Here is an 18,413-nt window from a genome sequence, read left to right on the forward strand (position 1 = left end):
TTGTAGGACTTTTTTTTCCCTGTGTAAGTAAACCCCTATGAAATAATGGTACAGCCCAAAGGAGTAGATATAAGAAAAGAGCAGGGCTGTAAGTATTCCACAGCATCCACACTGAAGATAAAATACTTTATCTTCCCTTCTATGCTCAAAACCCTGCAGTAATCATATTAATAGAAGATCTTTATTACTGCTTAATGGAATTCTCTCTCTGTGCCCCTCTGCCTCTCTGTCTCTTTCTCTCTTTTGGCCATTTCTCAAATGTTTAATGGAGTAGTGAACGGTTACTCATACTATGCTAAAAAAACCAAACCATTTTATTTAATTCCAAAACTTAAACAAAACAGTAATGCAGTATAGGATATGGTTATTTTAACAAAACTCCCTTTTCAAAAGGTCTGCTAAACCATCAAGATCCAAGATCTTGTCTAGCATCTCCTGCTTGTACTTTCAGATAAACTGCACAAAGACACTTGAAAGCTGTTCTCTTTTTAGTTTTGCTGGTAAGTGTTCATCTCTGCACAATAATATCAGGAAAATAAAAAGGGTTTGGCCCAGCACCAAAACAAATATTGTTTCCGCTCCAGGTGCACCACTCTAGGGAACATGTTCCAAAGCCAGGCTGCTGATGTCCAAGGGGTGTGCAGTCTGGTGCAGTGGCAACTTTAAGGGCTTTGGTGGCCATTGTGCACGGCTAGAGGAAGAGGCACTGGACATTAATGGAATTCTTTTAAAATGGCACCAAGTTTGAGGTAAATGGTTTTTCCTTGATCATATGTACAGTGCTCAACCAGTTTATCTGTGGCATAAGCAAATTAAGTCTTAAGCCTCTATAGCTACTCCGCATAATCTCAAGAAGAAAAATCAATTTCTTGGGATCCTCATGGGAACAACTCTCTCTCTCTCTCTCTCTCTGATAAAGGAACACTTTCAATTTTTTTTCAGGAAGAAGTTAATTAGTGGTAGAGCTTGGCTTTGTTTGGGGTGGGGTTTAATCATATTTTGGCCTCAGCTGCATCTCCTTCAATCTCCCATTCTGCCTTGGCTCCATCTGTCTTTCTTCTGTTCTACAGCCCCTAAAATGGGGCACATGTTTCAAACTTCTGAACTACACTTCACTGTTGCAGCTCCTCCACTCTCTCCCAGAACCCTTCCATTTTCTTTTATTATCATGAGGGTGGACACTCACTGCTCCAGTGCTCTCACCTTTCTTCTAACAGCTTGCAACTGTTGCATGTGTAGGACATGTTGCTCTCAGGTAAGAAGGCAAATAATGCACGGTTGTTGCAGGTCATCAGTGGTGTGGAGTCTCCTTGGTCCATTGTTTGTGCAACCTTAGTGATTTTGTCTTGGTGGGCTGTTGTGACAATTGGTGCTTTCTCCTGCCTTCAGTAAAGGTTAACAACACAGCTTACTAGTAAGTAGAAGTGTGTTACAATGAGGAAAACAAGTGTGTGTGGGGGGGGGGGCGGATTAAGGTGAAATAAAGGGAAAATGTTAGGGACTCCCCCATTCGCTTGTTCCCTGGGAGCTTGGCTGCTTGTATCCCAATGGCCCTAGACAAGCTGGGGCAGATTAGTTTGCTCTGCTCTGCTCTTGCTCTGCTAGGAGTCAGGATCCAGCATGACTCACCCCACCCCCACAACTGCTGTCAGCTGATCGAACAATTCCCCTTCAGCTGATCAGCCATCAGCTAATCTGGAGCTTTTGTTGGAAAACAAAAGACCTTTGGCTGGGTAAGCGCTGGTCTGTCTCTGCTCTGCCTTAGCCTCTGCCTACTTCTGTCTCCTCTTCCACTACAACTCCTCAGCCAAACTTCTGCTTCCTCTCCCTGTTCTTCTTTTCTTTCCTCACATTTTAGTTGCACTTGAATTAAGTTCATGAAGAATATCAAGCTGTGAACTTTGCTGTTAAGTCCCACCCCTGTAGTAATCACACCACACTTTCAGAAAAGAGGAAGAGTGAAACCAAGAGCAGTGCCTGTTTCTGTGAAAGAATCCTCACTTCAGGCAACGATACTTTGGCAGGCGCTTTTTTCCTTCAGAGCCCCAGCGACATAAATTCCGGGTAAGACACACAGTACTGTGTTTCCTTTGCTTCTGGTTGGCTGTTGCTGTCATTTTTAGGATTGCTGCCAGTTTTGTTTTGAAGTAGGGCTTCTGGGGAAGACGTTTCCCGGCCTGGCAAGGAGATACAGTGAAGGAGATACACCTGTTGGCTTTCTGCTTGTCACTGTAGCTGTGAGAAATGCAGGGTTGTCAGAAAAAAATGTGGCACCTTTTCTCTTTGCAGGAAAATCCAGTCCTGCTTTATAGTTGGTTAATTACTTTTTCTGGTATATTTTAGGTTTGGCAGTTAGTGCAGTGCTGTGCAGTGCAATGCATTGCATCTCACAGACTACATCACTTTTTGTGAAGAGCATGGTTACAAGCACCAAGATTGTATATAAATAAGGAGCAAAATTTTTCTCCGAAGTACCTAGTGAGGAATGTAGCTCTTTTACAGCAAACTTTCCCAACTTGGTGTCCTCCCTGTGTTTTAGACTACATGGCCCATCATCCTTAACATGAGCCTTCTTGACTGAGGCTGATGGATAGGATGGCCACTTATCAGGCATCCAAAAAGAAAAGTAGAAATGCACCATCAAAAAGATATGAATACAATTTTCATAAAATTTGCATATGCTAATTTGTAGAGAAAGGCAAGTTAAAATTACAATATTATGACCAGGTGCTGCCTGTTTGGGATTCTGTCCAGGTGCTCATGTTAACAGGCAACTTCAAGACCCCCTTGCTTTGTAGTTCCTTATCTTTAAACTGCAACTAGACAAGACAAGCCTTAAAATAGAGGATATTTTCAAATAGGCTGCTATTCTAGCACCTTGTTGAAAAATGTCTGTCTCCTATAAAAGAGAGCACATGGTCAAATGGCAGCACATCTAGATGGCACTGGGTTGGGAACAGGCTCTCCTAAAGCAGAATTTGCCATTTTTGGATGAAAAATAAGCAACTATAGTTGGGCTTTGTTAGGGCCGCTCTCCTACTAGAGATGGGTTTCCTCACAGGGCCAGTATTTATTTATTATTTTTATACTATTCTCCTTTTCCTGTCCAGAGCCCAGGGCAGCTTATATAATCACCTCCTCTTCTCCACTTACCCTCCCAACAGCTCCTGTAAGGTAGCTTAAGTTGAGAGTCAGCAAAGGGCCCAAAGTCACCCAGATTAAAGCCCAAGTCTCCCAAGATCCACCATTTTGTCTGCTATACCACACTGGCTTTTCACATGGTTGTTGTCTCCCTGTGATTGGCCATTGCTAAGCAGTGGCTCTGGGGTCCAAAGGGCAAAACAATTCCATAGGTGACAAGGGTAAAAACAAAACCAAACCCAGGCTATCTGTTTAGACAATGCATCCAAGCAGATTGTCACAGAGAGGTGGCCACCATGCAGAAGCCTCTGAAAGGGGTGCAGTACGTACCTGCACTGAGCAAGGAGTCGGAGAACCAATGTGGCGCCTTGACTGACAATGCAGGAAGCTGTGGGCTCTGCCCCTTATGTTGAACATCACAGCGGCAGATCGGTCTTGAGCCTCTAGCTATTTCTTTTGGCTTCCTCATAATCGCTTCGCAAGAAGCTTGCCCTGAAGGTTAATAACCAAAATAAGTATTTGGCAAACTTCCCTGTTTTCACTTAATTGCTTTTGGGGAAAACATGAGCAATTCTGCTTTGAAACTCACATTGTAAAGATTCCCTGCGCGGTTGGGAAACACATTGAAAGAAACATTCCCCTAACAAGATATGTAGGCAGATAACTAAGTGATCGTGAAGAGATCAAAAACAAAGTTTCTCAAACTCTGTGGGGCATTTTTGGAGACCACTCTTTGCAGCCACCTCAGGAAAATGCCCTAAAAGATTCTGGTGCCCTAAAAATCCAAATAAAGCCAGGTATCAGTTACCAAGCAATGACAGAAAGAGTTCTCCGAATCTATTCAAATGGCTTTCCTCAGTACCAGTGTAGTTAAAGGAGTTTCTGTGTCAAGCAGGGAGATGGTTGTCTCTGCAATGCCATGAAACAATGATAAGTGTTATAGGGAAGTGGGTTGTGCAAACTAAGCTGGTTACAAATGCACTGCTATTTGTCTTCTCATGTTGTTTCCCACCACATCTCAGACATCAGCCATTTGTGGCCACTCACTAGGAACCAAGTAAAGTTCTTGGCTTTTCTGCTTGCCTGAAAGTGTTAAAACAGGAAAGCAGTCAAGTATGAAGAAAACCACAATATGTGACTGGTGTGCTGTCTGTTGCTTAGTGTATAGGATGTTATTAATTCCTGTGTTTGCTTAGTAGGGGGTTATTCTGTATTTTAATTGTATTTTGTATCATGTTTATTTATGTGAGCCGTCCCGAGGATATAAGCGATGGGACGGCATACAAAAACTCTAAATAAACAAACAAACAAACAAACAAATAAATATAAAGCACATGCACATCCCGAGTAGCTTTGTACCCTTTCCTTATGAGAATTACTAGCTCTTGCTGAACCGGTGCTCTTTCCAGTGCAGGTCTGCAACACCAGCATCCCTGGTCACTGGCCATGGTGGCTAGAGATGATAGGGGTTGTTGAATTCCAAAACAGCCAGAGGTCACCTAATCAGGGCAGGCTGCCCTAAATATTTCAGCTATTTCCATGGTAATCTTGAGTACTTTTGTTCCTTCCTGCTGTGATTTTGTTCTTTATTTCTTCAGAAGGTGGATTTGTTGGACCATGGTTCCTTCCTTAACCTTCCTGCTCCTCTTCATGCTTTTGCTGAATGGTACTTCGCCCATTCCAAACACCCAACACAAATTTCCATATAGCCATAGACGCCAACAACTCTTCTGCATGGGTAATGTGTTTATTGATGGGCTTGTGGGCAGATGGGGGTTGCTGGTTTCTGAGTAATTATACCAACAAGGGAAGTCTTTATAAGTACAAACTGATATGGAGTTATGTGATTGGATTTTCAGTCTCCTGCATATGATGAGAAAAATGTATTTTGAACCATTTTACTAAATTGTCCTTATGGTGGAGCTGGGAAGAATAGGTATCTTGTGCTGTGTTGTTCAGTGCATCTAAATGCAATGCAACATGTAGCAAAAGAGTGTGTGTTTCTTTTTTAGCAAAATCAGTTCCTGAACCATGCAAGTACTTACCTTACGTTATATTAAGAAAGCAAGTCATGCACCAAATAATTTCTCGCCAGATTTTTAGTCTTGAATGTAGTGTTATCCATCTGTTGATCAAAATGCGACTGGCCACTAGATTACATTTATGGATTTTTAAAAAATATGTAAATGTCCTAGTTTTATGTTTACACAAAAGCAAAACAAACCGTTTTAATAGAATTGTATTAAAATTGGAAACTGAGATAGGCCATGCACTCTTGAGTGTCTTTGCTATACTGTACCTTTAACAAGAAGTTCCTTGCTTTCTGGTCAAGTCTTATTTATTGCTTCCTGCTCAACATTATTAAGGAATTAGTTGTGAATTTCCTATTTATTAGTCTGCATGTATTCCCCATTGGGTGGACATTAATTACTGGTTTGCTCTTGTTGTTTTTCTTTTAATCTTTAGAGCCAAATCATATTACTAGAGCATAAACCAGTCAATTAAAGGACTATTCAACCTAAATACTCCAGCTGTCCTGACCAGGAATAACAGGAAGCCATTAACTAACACTGGGAGGGATTCTTGCTGAATGGGAGTGATCTCTGAGCAATGTAAAAGGACTTTGACCATGGGGAAGGTTATTGCAGGTTAATGCAGGATTATATTAAGTGTTGTGTAAAAATATTAAGTTTATATTCATATTCAAAATTTGACCTTTGATAGTGTTCAGTGTATATAAAATTTGATAAAATATATCCAAAATGTGTATTTAGTGTTTGGTATGCTACAGTAATTGTTTCTTTTTGTTTGATTTTCTCCAACCCCCTGAAGCCAGCTGTTAGCAGAAACAACAAAGGCATTGTATACATACAGTTCTGGGTTCTTCAGGGTCGTGAGGGCACTCCCAGGGAAGGTGTTATACAAGCATAATCAATAAGGATTAATAGTGTTCTAACAAAAGATATGAAAACAAGCTCTCACTTTCCAAATGTTACTAAATTGAACAGGGAAATCAACAGTGCTAATAACTATACTGCATGCAGATAATTTACCTGATAGTTAGAATTGTGGAACTAAGTATCAGTGACCTCCACTGAAGTCAGTGGGGCTTTTATGAGTAAGTGCTTTCAGTGCTCCAACCTCTGTATTTAACTATGGTAGTAGCACATGCAAATAGAGCATAGAGATCTGTTTTAGTAGGAGTGCTAAAAGTAATGTAGGGAAAGGGAGACAAAGACACGGCAAGCTGTGTGATGCATGTGCCAGGGCTGGCACTTCCCCAGACTTGTTTGCCCCCATCCCATGGTAAGTTCCCATGTGGAAACAGAAAAATGTGTTGTCGAAGCTGGAAGCTATTTTTACATGTGCACTCTGCAAGGTATTTACAGAAGTGGGAATTTCCTTAAATGTTTTAAAGGCTGGCCAAATAGGACGGCAGAGAACTCTCTCTTGTTTTCTTGCTTCTTTTTTAAGGAAATAGAAAGTTACTTGTGCTGCAGTACTATAGAACAAGGATTTGTTCACTTCAGTTCAGCTAGCTATTTTCTAAGCAGCCACCTCCTCCCAGACCTGGCTCTAGCAATCTGGAGCATGGCAATTCCTTAGGCTCTACATATGATCAGGAAAGACCTGGGAACCTTTAGCAATCAAAACTGAGCACTCAGGGAGAGATTGTGATTTGGGGACACCTACGCTGGCCATTCATTTATATTCAAAATAGAGACCACCACTTTCATAGTAAAAATACAAGGTTGTGCAAGCAGGAAATCCTTAATTGGCACACAATGTTATGCGTAGCTTTTGAGAAAGCCTCTACATCCTCTGCTTGTCTCCATTTACTAAGGAGAGTCCCTATTCAGCATTCTCCCCCAGAAATAAACTTTTCTGGTCTCACACTAATTTTTAGAATATGTGTGCAAAAACTGAAAAATGACTCCCATGAAGAGAAAGCACAGAAATGTCAGAAGCTCAGTGTTGGAACAAGACTGAAATGGGGTGGGGATGAGGGAGATCTGAATCTATCTCAGTATGTTCTTTAGTGGACTGGCAAGCATTTCTGACTCCAGGTTATTTAACTATAGCAATAACAAAGTGACACCAATACTAAATTGTACTGCTGAAATGGAGAAAGCTTAGGATGATCAGAAGTGGACTTTTGTTATGAAAGCCTTGTGACTTCAGCTCTGAAGAAATTCCTGGACTCAGAATTCTTTAATTCCAAGCATATGTGGCTTGCGTCATTCCCTATCTATTTTTTAAAGTAAAGATTGCATACCTGAATCTCTCCTTTGGTAATGCCTTCCTCACAACCCTCCCTGCAACATTTTAGCTGTGGCTTTTCAATTGCCAAATTTCAGCTTTGAAATGGAGGTATCAGCCAAACAGAGCGCAAACTATGTGAGCAGCAGTCCTTTCCATCTTTTACTATGGAGCACTGATACACAGAGGCAAAGTTCACCTTCAGCAAGCTCTGAATAATCCTGCATTTTTTCTCCCAGTGTGCCCCACTGACCTTTCTGTTGTCCTGTTTCTCTTATAACCCCATTCTGAGTATGGCTATTCAGAATTAAGTCCCACTGTACTCTGTAAAGTTTGCTCCTGGGTAAATGTGCATAAGATTGCAGCACCAAGAAGTGGTAAGCTCCTCCTGTGAAAAATAGCGGGTTTTGTATGTAGAAAATCATTGTTTGTAAAGCCATTACATCCTTTGGGGGATTAATTGCTTGGAGAAATTTGAGCAGCTCTTTTAAACCATTCAATGGCAAGCAAAAATAGAGTTAAGACAAGAGATTAGAGTAACAAAAGAAACACCATGTATATAGACATCTCATGTGCCATTTTTAATAGAATCTCACGACTAACGGCCACAAATAGCTAAAGTCACAGCTTAAAAGTGCACAGTTTCTTTTTTCCTCATTTACACAGATTTTATCTGAATTAATTCCACAAATCTTGCACATATTAACATTTCTGCTAGTCATTAGTCAGGTCTTTAATTATGCAAGTCTCTCAAAGTTAGTTATTATGAGGTCTACATTTGGGAAAAATGATATGATGGGATATATATTTCATACTGTGTTTTAATATTGAAAGATACATATGCTACTATCTTTGATTAAACATATTATTTCCAAGATTATAAAGTGCTTGTCATCTGAATGCATCCCATATGCTCTGAACCAAAGCAGTTGTATGGTTGAAGAAATTCCTATGTTGCCATTCAGTCACAAAGTCGTGCCTGATTCTTCCCAACTCCACAGACAACATTCCTCCATGCTCTCCTGTCCTCCACCATCCCCCAGAATACACCCAACCCCACACCCGCCTCTCCAGTGGCCCCATCCAGCCACCTCAACCGCTGCTGTCCTCTTCTCCTCTTCCCTTCAGTTGTTTCCAGCATCAGGGTCTTTTCCAATGAGAACTTCCTTCTCATTAGGTGGCCAAAGTATTTGAGCTTCAGATTTAGTACCTGACTTTCTAAAGAGCAGTCTAGGTTGATTTCCTTTAGGATTGCCTGACTTGATCTCTTTGCAGTCCAAAGAACTCTCAGGAGTCTTCTCGTACAACAGAATTCAAAAGCATCAATCCTTCAGGACTCTGCCTTCCTTATGGTCTAACTCTCACAGCCAAACATTGTAACTGGGAAAATCATAGCTTTGACTATACGAACTTTTGTTGGCAGGGTGATGTCTCTGCTTTTTAATATATTGTCTAGATTTGCCGTAGCTTTCCTCCCCAGGAACAAGTGTCTTTTAATTACTTGACTGCAGTCCCCATCTGCAGTGATCTTGGAGCCCAAGAAAATAAAGTCTGTCACTACCTCCATTTCTTCCCCACCTATTTGCCAGGAAGTGAGAGGACTGGATGCCATGATCTTATTTTTCTTAATGTTGAGTTTCAAGGCAACTTTTGCACTATCCTGCTTCACCCACATCAAGAGGTTCTTTCGTTCCTCTTCACTTTCTGCCATTAGAGTGGTATCATCTGCATATCTGAGGTTGTTGATATTTCTCCCAGCAATCTTAATTCCAACTGGGGATTCATCTAGCCCCACCTTTCTCATGATGTGCTCTGCATATAAGTTAAATAGGCAGGGCGACAGTATACAGCCTTGCCGAACTCCTTGCTCTATTTGAACCAATCAGTGGTTCTGTGTCCAGTTCTCACTGTTGCTTCTTGACCCGCATATAGGTTTCTCAAGAGACAAACAAGATGGTCTGATACTCCCATCTCTTTAAGAACTTGCCACAATTTGTTGTGATCCACACAATCAAAGGCTTTAGCATAGTCAATGAAGCAGAAGTAGATGTTTTTCTGGAACTCCCTAGCTTTCTCCATGATCCAGCATATGTTGGCAATTTGATCTCTAGTTCCTCTCCCTCTTCGAAATCCTGCCTGTACTTCTGGTAGTTCTTGGTCCACATACTGCTGGAGCCTAGCTTGTAGGATTTTGAGCATAACTTTGCTAGCATGTGAAATGAGTACAATGGTGCGGTAGTTTGAACATTCTTTGGCATTGCCCTTCTCTGGGATCAGAATGTAAACTGACCTTTTCCAATCCTGTGGCCACTCTTGAGTTTTCCAAGTTTGCTGGCATATTGAGTGTAGCACTTTTACTGCATCATCTTTTAAGATTTTGAACAGCTCAGCTGGAATACTGTCGCCTCCACTAGCTTTGTTGTTGTTCAGACTTCCTAAGGCCCATTTCACTTCACATTCCAGGATGTCTGGCTCGAGGCCAGTGACCACCCCATCGTGGCTATCAGGGACGTTAAGCTCTTCCTTGTATAGTTCTTCTGTGTAATCTTGCCACCTCTTCTTAATCTCTTCTGCCTCTGTTAGGTCCCTGCCATTTTTGTCCTTTATCATGCCCATCATTGCATGAAATGTTCCCTTCATATCTCCAATTTTCTTGAAGGAATCTCTATCTATTTTCCTCTATTTCTTTGCACTGTTCATTTAAGAAGGCCTTGTTATCTCTTCTACACATAGCTATTCTCTGGAATATCTTTCCCTTTCTCCCTTGCCTTTCACTTCCCTTCTTTCCTCAGCTAAAGCCTCCTCAGACAGCCATTTTGCTTTCTTGCATTTCTTTTTTTTTTTTTTTTGGGGGGGGGGTTAATTGCTGCTTCCTGTACAATGTTGTGAACCTGTGTCCATAGTTCTTCAGGTACTCTGTCTATCAGATCTAATTCCTTAAATCTATTTGTCACCTCCACTGTATATTCATAAGGAATATAATTTAAGTCTCCCTGAATGTTTTTCCCTACTCTCTTCAATTTAAGCCTGAATTTTGCAATAATAAGCTCATGATCTGAGCCACAGTCAGCTCCAGGTCTCCATCTTTGGGCGCAGAACACATACTCTGATTTCAGAGTTGATCATCTGCTGAGGTCCATCTGTCCTCTCTTGGGGTGTTGGAAAGAGTGTTTGCTATGACCAGCATGTTCTCTTGACAAAACCCTGCTAGCCTGTGCCCTGCTTCATTTTTGTACTCCAAGGCCCAACTTGTCTTTTATTCCAATTATCCTTTGGCTTCCTACTTTAATATTGCAATCCCCCATGATGATAAGGACATCATTTTTTGGTGTCAGTTCTAGCAGGTGTAGGTCTTCATAGGACTGGTCAACTTTAGCCCCTCCAGCATCGGTGGTTGGGGCATAGACTTGAACTACTGTGATGTTGAATGGTTTGCCTTGGATTCGAACTGAGATCATTCTGTCATTTTGGAGATAGTATCCCAGTACTGCTTTTCCTACTCTTTTATTGACTGTGATAGCTACTCCATTTCTTCTGAGGGATTCTTGCCCACAGTAATATATATGATGGTCAACTGAATTAAATTCACCCATTCTGTCCATTTGAGTTCACTGATTCCCAAGATGTCAATGTTCAGTCTTGTCATTTCATGTTTGATCATGTCCAGCTTACCTTGATTCATAGATCTTACATTCCAGGTTCCTATGGAGTATTATGCTTCACAGCATCATACTTTCCGTTCACTGCCCACGACTGAGTGTCCTTTCAGCTTTGACCCAGTCGCTTCATTCTTTCTGGCGCTACTAGTACTAGCCCTCCGCTCTTCCCCAGTAGTACATTCGACACCTTCCAACCTGAGGGGCTCATCTTCTGGCTCATATCTTTTTGCCTTTTGGTACTGTCCATGGGGTTTTCATGGCAAGGATACTGGAGTGGGTTGCCATTTCCTTCTCCAGTGGATCACCTTTTGTCAGAGCTCTCTGCTATGACCTGTCCGTCTTGGGTGCCCTTGCACAGCATAGCCCATAGCTTCATTGTGCTACCCAAGCCCCTTTGCCATGTCAGGAAAGCACTATGCCTCCCCACAAAAGCATTATTGGGTGCTGTGATTGTTAGCCATCTAGGTTTGCATGTAAATGTTAACATTAAATAAATAAAATTCTACACTTGGCATCCCTGTCAAAACTTCAGTTCCTTTCCCACTGAAAATCACTGATTAAGACAGGATCAAATCCAGAAGGACTTCACTGTATTCTGAGCAGTTTGTGCAGGTATAAACCAGAGAAGGAATTTATTTTCAGGGAAACATTTTGTCCCAAGGTAAGTTTAGGTGTCTCACAAAATTTAGAATTTAGACCAGGGGTGGGCAGGATTCAGCCCCATTCTCGCCAGCTACCATGGAAATGGAGGTGGGAATTAACAACAAAAAAGGCATCGATATTGCTATGCAGTGCCAAAACCATCATATTTACCTTGTTCTAAACTGAATGGCAATCTCCTGGAAGTCTGTAGGGCCATAAATGCAATCTTCATTATTTGGGTTTTTTTTTTTTTTTAAGTGCATATACGACCCCCAGACCTCCAAGTTTCCCCTCATTCCTTCTTTCCATAGGCCTCTTGAGACAGAAATCACAATAAGTTAGACCCAGATGTTGTAATTAAAGAAGTCATATTTAAGTCAGTAGGACTTAAGTTAGTCCACACACACAGCAATGGCAGAGAGGGTGGTCTGGAGTCAAACTGTTCCTGTAGTACAGCAGGTAGATGAAGAGCCACCAGAAAAGGAGATGATAAGTATGAGAAGCTGGACTGGTTCAGTGGTGGTAGGTCCATTGACTCAGGCCTCAAGTAGGAGAGTTGGGAAAGCTTGTGAGGCGGCCAGAGAACATCCTCACAAAGATGACATTTTTAAGAAGGGGCCCTATGGACTCTCTTGATAATACTTTAAAGAACTATCCCTGGACATTATTTTGCACTCCATTGACTGTTGTTGTTATGTGCTGTCAATTCATCTCAATGTATGGCCCCTCAATGAATGATTGCGTTTCAAAGTGTCCTGTCCTTCACAAGCCTGTTCAGCCCTTCTAAACTCAAGGTTGTGGCTTCCTTAATGGAGTAAAGCAATCCTAAATTTGTTCTTCTTTTGCCTTCAACTTTCTCTAGCATTATTGTCTTCTCTGGTGAGTTATGCCTTCTTATGATGTGCCCAAAGCTTCAATTTTTGTTATTTTTGCTTCTAAGGAAAGTTCTGGCTTGATTTGATCTAGGTCTTTCTTGTTGGTTCAGAGTAGTCACAAAGCTCTCCTGGATCTCCATGTTTTGACTTCAAACAGATCAATTTTCTTCCTGTTAATTTTCTTCATTGCCCAGCTTTCACACCAATGCACAGCTATTGGGAATACAATAGTGTAGATAATCAAGTACTGGACACCATGACCAAGATTATCTTTTCTAGTTCCTTCACTGCTGCCCTTCCAAGTCTCAGTCTTTTTCTAATTTTGTAGCTGCAATCTCCTTTTGAATTGATGACTGAGCTGAGGGATGCAAATTCTTCCACAATTTCTTAATTTTTTACAGCACAGTTCTGTAGTACTTCTGTCGTCATGATTTTTTTCTCTTAATGTTCAGGTGTAGTCCTGCTTTTCCATTTTCTTCTTTCACTTTCCTCAGGAGTCATTGCTGCTTTTTGCCAGTAACATGGTATCATCTGCATATCTTAAATTATTGATGGATCTTTCACCAATTTTCCATCCTTCCTCCAATCTTAAAGCAGCATTCCTTATGATATGTTTGCACCCCATAGTCCAAAAAGAAAAGAAAGTGCTTTGCTCTGCTATAGAGAGGGTCAGGCACAGCATTTGATGTATGCAAGAAAAGCTATTCTCTAAACCTTTTCTTGAAATTGTGGCTCTGCTACAAAGACATTATGTACCAAAGCCCTTGGCAATTGCTGAGTGATTCAGATTTCTCAAATGTAACTAGCAAGAAGGGAAAGCAGTTAAGGCTGTAAACACAGTTGACTTAACAGAATGAGAACTACATTCTCAATTACTGTTTTATGAAAAACTGCAGACTATGCTATCCATTGATACTTTATCCTTGAATGTTCAAAATGCACTCTTCAGTAGTATGTTATATGTAATATATTCTCACACCAAGGTTTTTGTGTATCATTAAATACTGTAGGAATGCATGTGGTAGAATGGTAGAGAAATTTATGAGTGGCAGTCATAAAACAGACTCTCTTTTCCCTAGAAAATCTGGGTATTGGATAGGAATGACTGAAGAAAGGTAGAGATGCAATGTGGTATGGAAAAACGGGTTATTGTATTCAATTTGTGCTTCTCTCTCCTGTAACATATATTGAAAAGTGGAGGCAGAAGACTGCCAATGAGACAGTGAAGGATTGAGTGATACTGAGAGAAAAAACTGAGTAATATAATATGAAAAAGTTGTGTGCTGTTCAAAAGCAAAGCAATGAACATGGCCAAACTGGGTGCCTTTGGCATAACAGTCCATTTCTCCCACTTGCTGATTTCAGAAACCAAAACAGCCAGTTAAATTTAAGCAAGTAGAAATTAAGCTCTTCCAGATGTCTTTTATCATCTTTATTTGGATATTTTGCATAGGACTGAATTATCTTTATGTTAAGAGTGTTATTTTCTAATTTGCATAGGTATCAGTATTTTTTAAATTTGCACATGTATGTCAAGGTAGATTTTACGGATCCTGGATCCCTCAGTTAAAAGATAAGCGATGACAAGAAAGGCTTCCCTAAAATGCTACTTCTTGAAACTGATTTCCCCTGGAACTGCTCAATAACTGCAAGAGTGTCAGGAGGGTATTACTGGGCATTTACTTGGTTCATGCTTGCTAACTGTATGACCAAACCAAATTGAACGGATCCCCACATGGAGCAACTCCTCTGAATCATCTGGAATGTCAGAAAAAAGTGAAGGAAGCATCCCCTAAATGCAGAAGGTTGCAGTGTCATTTCTCAATTATATTATCTGAAACCAAGTAATCTGTTGCAATGCCTAATGAGCGGCAGCTTACTGCGGATATTGGCCAATGTCAGTTACGAAGAAATGTGTATTCATTGGACAGTATATAGAGCAAGGATGAGTAAACTTCAAACTTGTTGCATCCACTCTGGTTTTTACTAGAACCTCAAGATCCACCAGATGGAGCCAAGTGTGAAAGATATTCACAAAGGACCACTCTAGATACTATGTGGTTATAACATTGCATTTATGTCTCACATTCTTTCATCTTGTGTGATACTCAGGATGGCTTATATAACTTCATGTTATCCTCATAACAACAACCCTGTGAGATAGGTCAGGCTAAGAATGAGTTATTGGCCCAGTGAACTTCATTGTTGAGTGGGGAATAGAACCTAGATTTCTCCAGTTCCTAGTCTAGTATTCTAACTACCTGTCCATACTGGCTTTATGTATGTAAATATATAGCGTACAAATAATTGTCACTATTTTTGTTTACCTTGTTATCATGAACAACCTTGATCAGAGTATGAGCAGCATGCATGGGCAAGGGAAGATTAAACTTTCCCATCCATCTACTTTAGCCCCTAAATTCCTCCTCCCCAAATATAGGACCATTGTAAGAGGCACCAATAAAGGGGCTTTTTAAAAAAAAAAACCTCTAGTACTTGAAAGGGATGAATTTGAAGGAGGGAGAAGTGGCTGAGTGGGAAGGTTTAAATGTCCTTACCCACGCACAGTGGTTGTGATCTGGATTGGAACACTGTGTGCTTAATTCAAGGTTTAAAATATGCCAAGCCTAAACTACATGCCACAGATACAGCAGACCATCTAGCTGAGCCCTGAGAATTGAAGACCAAAGTACTTCTGAGCATAATCTGAGCCTGAAATTTGTTTTCAGTACCAAAATTGAACTGATCCCTCTGTCCTTTTATGCAAAAGGTCACTCCTGGTTACCTCATGCTTTCTGAATTTCAGCAGCCTAATTTACGTAGAAAAGTTGTTTCACTGTGGCATCAGAAAATCTTTCCAATCACTCAGAGCAATAGACACATATCTTCTGATCTTTAATATGAACTCCTACATTTAAAACACTTCAGAATATGAAGTTGGTAGTATGATCACCTCAAGACCTATTTTTGCCTGCAATCATTTAGACACCTTCCATTCAGGGATGATTTTTCCTCTAATGAGGAGCAACTCCAGTAACACATTAGGTGTTAACAGTGACGATAAAGATGAATTACTTCATCTGGTGGTGCTTCACTGTTTTTCCTCAAAGGATTGCCACAAAGCTCTGTTTGCACTTATGGATAGCTGGGCCTTATGGGAAGTTTTAGGTCAGCAGATCTGGAGGTCATCAAATTGGGGAAGGCTGTATGAGAGGGAGCTGGATGTTTTTCTGTGTCTCAAATCATTCTGTATCTTGGGGTTTTGTATTGCTGAGGCAAGTGATACAAAACAACCCCAGGAGAGTTAAATAAATCCCATCCACAATTTCACCTAAATATTTAGTTGTACAGCAGGTCTGAGATTCCATATTCACCAAGAACAAGAAAGGAAAACTGTTAATTGTATTTCCATAAAGATGTAAAGCCTTTGAGAACAGATATTCATTTTCAAAAAGAACATTTTTATTCCCCACAGACAGTAGCCAATGGGCTTTCTTAATGTCTTCCCTTATTTTCCATTCAATTTGAACCATATCTCATTGCACGGAGCATTGTCAAGGTTTTGACAAGCAGAATAACTCATTTCCCTGAGCTGCCATAGGCAGAGAAGAGAATCAGAACTGTCATAATCCAAAGCAGATTCTTCCTGAGTGTTTATATTTGGGGATTTTTCAGAGACTTGCTGTGTGGGTTGCAGCATGTTTGGATTTGCATAGGGAGCTTAAGAAACAAAGTCATTAGCACTTTCCCTCATAACTGTCAGCAAAGGGAAAAGCAAAGTTATTAGTAAATTATTTGCTTAAACTGTAGCTGGGGCACACATCCACAGGTGCACACAGGAAACATCCTTTATGAACTGGCTATTTTAATGTATTATTTAAACAAAAATGGAAAAGTTTTAAGAAGAGCCAGGGCTGGATCAAACCAAGGCTCCCTCTAGTCCAATGTTCTGTTGGCCAACCAGCTGTCTATAGGAAACTCACAAGCAGGACATGAGTGCAACAGCACCCTCCTGCCCGTGTTCCACAGGAAGTGGCATACATAGTCATACTGTCTCTGATACTGGACATAGCATAGAGCCATCAGGACTAGTAGCCTCTGATAGCCTTATTCTCCATAAATTATCCAAATCTTCTATTAAAGCCATCTAAAATAGTGGCCATTGCTACAGCTTGTGGGAGTGAATATCATAGTTCAACTATGCACTGTATGAGCAAGTACTGCGTTTTATTGATCCTGACTCTCCCACCCATCAGCTACAAGGGAAGACTTTATTTATTTATCTATTTATTTATTCCGATTTATATCCTGCCTTTTTCCTACAAAGGGCTCAAGGCAGCTTACATCATTCTCCTCCTCCATCTGATCCCCACACAACAACCCTGTGAGGTAGGTTGGGCTGAGAGTCTGTGACTGGCCCAAAGTCACCCAGTTGGCTCCATGGCTGAGCGGGGACTAGAACCCAGATTGTCTGAGTCCCAGTCCCATGCTCGTAACCACTACACCACACTGGCTCTCACACTTTAGGCTCCATTATTATAAGAGAGTGAGAAAAAAAATCCCTATCCACTTGCTCTGCAGCATGCATAATTCTGTACACATCGGTCATGACTCCTTTACCTGACTATTTTCTAAACCAAAGAATCTGAGAAAAAAAGAAGTGGCCCTTTCAAGAATCTCACATGGCCAAATTGTGACTCTAGAGGGTTGGATTTGGCCTGCATCCTTCTGTTCTCTGCAAAGAGGAAGTCATATTTTGAGAGGTCCATTTTTGTAATAGAATATTCACAAAAATGCATGCAAAAATAAATCCATTAGGGTAAATGTTTGTAATGCATTGTAGTAGGAAAATTGCTTGCAAAATGTATTAGACAAAACACACACAAAAATGCATGTATTAGCAGGAATGTGCATACAAGTGCTTAAGAATTGCCATGCAACTCTTTAAAAATGTGGAATTGCATGAATTTGTGACATTCAAGGCAAACCATATTTAAGACAGGAAAAAAGAGAACAAGAAATATCGAAATTGACTGATTCATTCATCCCTAACAGAGGACAAATAAGCCCAGAATCTGGCCTGAGTGCTGACTCAGTATGAATGTGTATGTTGGAGCCCCCTGCAACTGTCATTTGGAAGGCATTATCACTATTTGGGAAAGGAAGTGGGCAAGCTTTCAGCTGTCCTACTGGGTGACTGCTACATCAGCAGTACCCTGGGCCTGAAACCCATTCTTAGCTGCGTATGCGTACAGGGGTACCTTGGCTCACGAATTTAATCTGTTCCACGACTCTAGTCGCGACCTGAATTGGTCGCTAGCCAAGTCAAATTTCCCCATAAGGTTCAATGTAAATAAGGTTAATCTGTTCTGTAAATATTTTTTTAATCACAAAAATTTCAAACAAAGTAACAAAGAACAACAAAGTAACAAAGTACGGTACAGTTGAAAACACTAACCTAGGTGGGGGGAAGGTTAGTGTTTGGAGGGAGATTCCAAACCATAATCGTGCGATAGTGATCATGGTGGGGGGGGGGGGGGAGATGGCCGCAATCGCGATCGTGCTCAGGGCAGAAGACAGACTGGATTGTGCTTGGAGGGGGGAAGACAGGCACAATGGCTATTGCGCTCGTGCTTGGTAGAAGGGTGCAATCACGGTCGCGCTTGAGTAGGGAAGATGGCCGCGATTGCAATCGTGTTCATGTGGCAACATGGCTGCGATTGTGGTCGACACCCAATGCGGAGTTCGCAAACAGAGGCAATTTTTTTCTGAAATTTCTGTTCGCGACCCGATTTGGTCATGAAATGAGATGTTTGTGAGCCAAGGTACCACTGTA

At 41.0% G+C, this 18,413-nt stretch overlaps 1 protein-coding gene across 3 annotated transcripts in view; it reads left to right on the top strand.

Moving 5' to 3' along the window:
* The first annotated feature begins 1,866 nt into the window (after window positions 1-1,866).
* The window catches only part of AOAH (acyloxyacyl hydrolase), a 99,031-nt gene continuing 82,484 nt past the window's right edge, over window positions 1,867-18,413 (top strand). Inside the window, exons 1-2 of one of the 3 annotated variants that reach the window (XM_044454496.1) lie at window positions 1,867-2,064; window positions 4,740-4,879. In XM_044454496.1, the coding sequence (XP_044310431.1) occupies window positions 4,805-4,879 (75 nt within the window). In that variant the 5' untranslated portion in view covers window positions 1,867-2,064; window positions 4,740-4,804. The remainder of the gene's footprint in view (window positions 2,065-4,739; window positions 4,880-18,413) is intronic. The other 2 variants (XM_044454506.1, XM_044454517.1) reach the window with 2 other exon arrangements.

This window comes from Varanus komodoensis, unplaced genomic scaffold (assembly GCF_004798865.1).
Source record: "Varanus komodoensis strain SLA01 unplaced genomic scaffold, ASM479886v1 scaffold10, whole genome shotgun sequence".
Taxonomy (NCBI): Eukaryota; Metazoa; Chordata; class Lepidosauria; order Squamata; family Varanidae; genus Varanus; species Varanus komodoensis.